This window comes from Calidris pugnax, unplaced genomic scaffold (genome assembly GCF_001431845.1).
Source record: "Calidris pugnax isolate Ruff unplaced genomic scaffold, ASM143184v1 C14974078, whole genome shotgun sequence".
In the NCBI taxonomy this organism is placed as follows: Eukaryota; Metazoa; Chordata; class Aves; order Charadriiformes; family Scolopacidae; genus Calidris; species Calidris pugnax.
The window spans coordinates 1-2,642 of NW_015094385.1; the positions used below are offsets into that span (position 1 = coordinate 1).

The window sequence follows — 2,642 nt, forward strand, 5'->3', positions numbered from 1 at the left end:
GCACAGGGGGGATTTCTGCCCCCTGGGGTGACACCTCGCTGCTGTGACCGCACTGTGCCCCCACAGCCAGAGGGTCCTGCCCCACGGAGCGGCTCCGAAGGCCACCGAGGGGGACGCGGCGTCACCTCGCCTCCGGCCCTGCCTCATTACTCAGCAGTTACAGGACCCGCCGTGGCCCCGAGCCAGCCCCGCTGTGCTGAGCCGGGCCAGGGACGGCTGCCAGCAGCAACCGGCACCCCACGGCCCGCGGGGAGCCCACCTCCACCCCGAGCACCCGATGCACCCCACGGGACACCCGTCGTGGGACGTTCGCCGTGCCAGCTGGCGAGCGGCGTCCCCCCCGATGGCCCTGCCCCGGCAGCACGTCCCGGTGTGAGCCCGCGGGCCTTTGTGCAGGCATCTGGGCACGGCCACGCATCCCTGGGCATGATCACGCATCCCCGAGCACAGGCATGTGTCCCTGGACAGGGCTGGGTGTCCCCGGGCACTGTCACACGTCCCTGGGGCTCCAACAAACGTGGCCCTGGCCACAGGGGGAGGGCAGGAGAGCATTCCCCTGCTCAGCCACCCCAAAATCCCAGCCTGGAGGGCTCGGTGCCAGGTCTCCAACCCGGCCACGGCATCCGGGCCACCACGGTGACAGAGGGGCTGTGCTGGAGTGTGACACGGCTGGTCAAGGTACCAGGGCTCCTTCCCCACCGCCGTGACCATCGTCCCAGCCCGGCACTGGTGCTGGCCCTGCAGCAGCCACGGGCGGGCGGGAGGGGTCCGGACCCCCCCAGCCTCACCGGGGACGGGAGCAGCCCCAGACCCCCAGCACGGCCACCCGGGGCTGGGCTGGGGCCACCGCAGCCCCTCTGGCCCTCAGTGTCCCTGAGCTGGTGGCTCGGAGGGTGCCAGTAACATGCCCCCACTGGCCCCGTGCCGGCTACAGGGGGCCAGGAAGGATTTGAGGGGGCCTGGGGGTCCCTGCAGAGCTGCCAGGCCCTGCCCGTGGGCTCCCAGCCCGGCAGAGCCCTGTGGGGAGGGCAGGGGCCGTGGGGCTGGGCAGAAGCCGTGGGGCAGGCGGTCCCAGCCCTGGGCGTGTTTCCGGGGCCACCGGGGACGAATCTGCAGCATCACTCCCCCACCCCACCGCAGGCTGCTTTGTTGTGCTGAGGAGGATGGGAGCTGAGCACAGCCAACTCATGCCACCAGTGACCCGCTCCCCCATGGCCATTCCCACCCCGCTCCCCCAGGAGCTCCCACACGAGGTCCCCACACAGGTCCCCATCACTACACAGGAGCATGGGGCTGCCCTTGGGCACCCTGCTTAGACATCCTGGTTGGACACCATGCATGGACACCTCGCTTGGGAGCCCACCTTCCATGGACACCTCGCTTGGGAGCCCACCTTGTATAGTCACCCTGCTTGGGACCCATCCAAGCACCCCACGAGGGGCTGGAGGCAAAGCAGGTCTTCGCCCAGCGTCGCTCGCAATGGCGCACGGTGACACGTACCTTGTACTTGGTGGCCAGCAGCTCGGTGGCCTCCTGCTCCTTCCGCAGATCCTCGATCATCTTCTCCTTCTCCTGTAGCAGCTTCTGCTTCTCCTCGCTCACCAGGCTGTGGTCGTCCTGGATAGCGGCTTTCTCCTCTTCCAGCCTCTCCTTCTGCTCCTTCAAGTAATTCTCCATGTTCTTCTCCAGGCCGTCCTCGTTGTCGTCCTCCCCTTCGTTCTCCGTGGCGCTTTCTCCATCCACCGCTTTCTTCCTCCGGCTGCTCCTTCTCCTCTTCTTCCCCAGCATCCCGCGTTTCTCCAGCTGGGCCTTCAGCCGGACGATCTCCTCCTGGAACTCCCGCAGCAAGGTGTCCTTGGGGTCCTCGTTCACCCGGGGCTTGTTCTTGATGTTCTTGGCCCTGTTGGCGAAGCGGAGGGTGGAGAGGCTCTCGTCGTAGCTGTGAGAGGCCGGGCCCAAGGTGGCCACCATGATTGTCTTGGCGTTGCCCCCGAGGGAGTCCTGCAGCAGGCGGGTCAGCTTGGAGTCCCGGTAGGGGATGTGCGTGCTCTTGCCGTCCACCAGGGCGGAGATGACGTTGCCCAGGGCGGAGAGGGAGAGGTTGATCTTGGAGGCTTCCTTGGGGCGCTCTCCGTGGGCCCCCATCTTGCTCTGGCGCTCGCTGCCGGCCAGGTCCACCAGGTTGAGCTTGCCCACGCGGATGTGCTCCTCGCCGTCCGGCCCCGTCTCGCTGCACTCGATGGTGATGAGGAAGATGGCGTGGGAGCGGGAGCTGTGCTCGTTCATGTTGGTGCTGCCCACGGAGCGCGTCTGGCTCCCCAGGTTCATCACGTGCTCGATCTCCTTCACGTTCTTGGTCACGAAGGAGGAGAGGTCCTTGATGTACACCCCCGTCTCGGGGTTCTCCTTCAGCTCCAGCTTCTTGCTCTGGTCCTTGGCGAGGAGGTCCCTGATCTCCTCCTGGTAGATCTCCAGGTAGGAGGCCCTCACCAGGTACTGCTGGTTCTGCGAGCGGGAGATGTGGGTGAAGATGTGCTCGAAGGAGCTGGGGATGATGCCCCGCTTCTCGGGCTCCGCCCAGGCCCCCTGCATGGTGTAGGTCTTGCCGGTGCCCGTCTGCCCGTAGGCGAAGATGGTGCCGT

At 66.9% G+C, this 2,642-nt stretch overlaps 1 protein-coding gene across 1 annotated transcript; it reads right to left on the reverse strand.

Moving 5' to 3' along the window:
• Nucleotides 1-1,500: 1,500 nt before the first annotated feature.
• On the reverse strand, nt 1,501-2,637 carry LOC106900756 (kinesin-like protein KIF3C; the record flags this gene model as incomplete). Its single annotated transcript, XM_014962894.1, has 1 exon — nt 1,501-2,637. A coding segment is annotated over one exon (1,137 nt), but the record flags the coding sequence as incomplete, so codon positions are not given.
• Between the last annotated feature and the right edge of the window lie 5 nt (nt 2,638-2,642).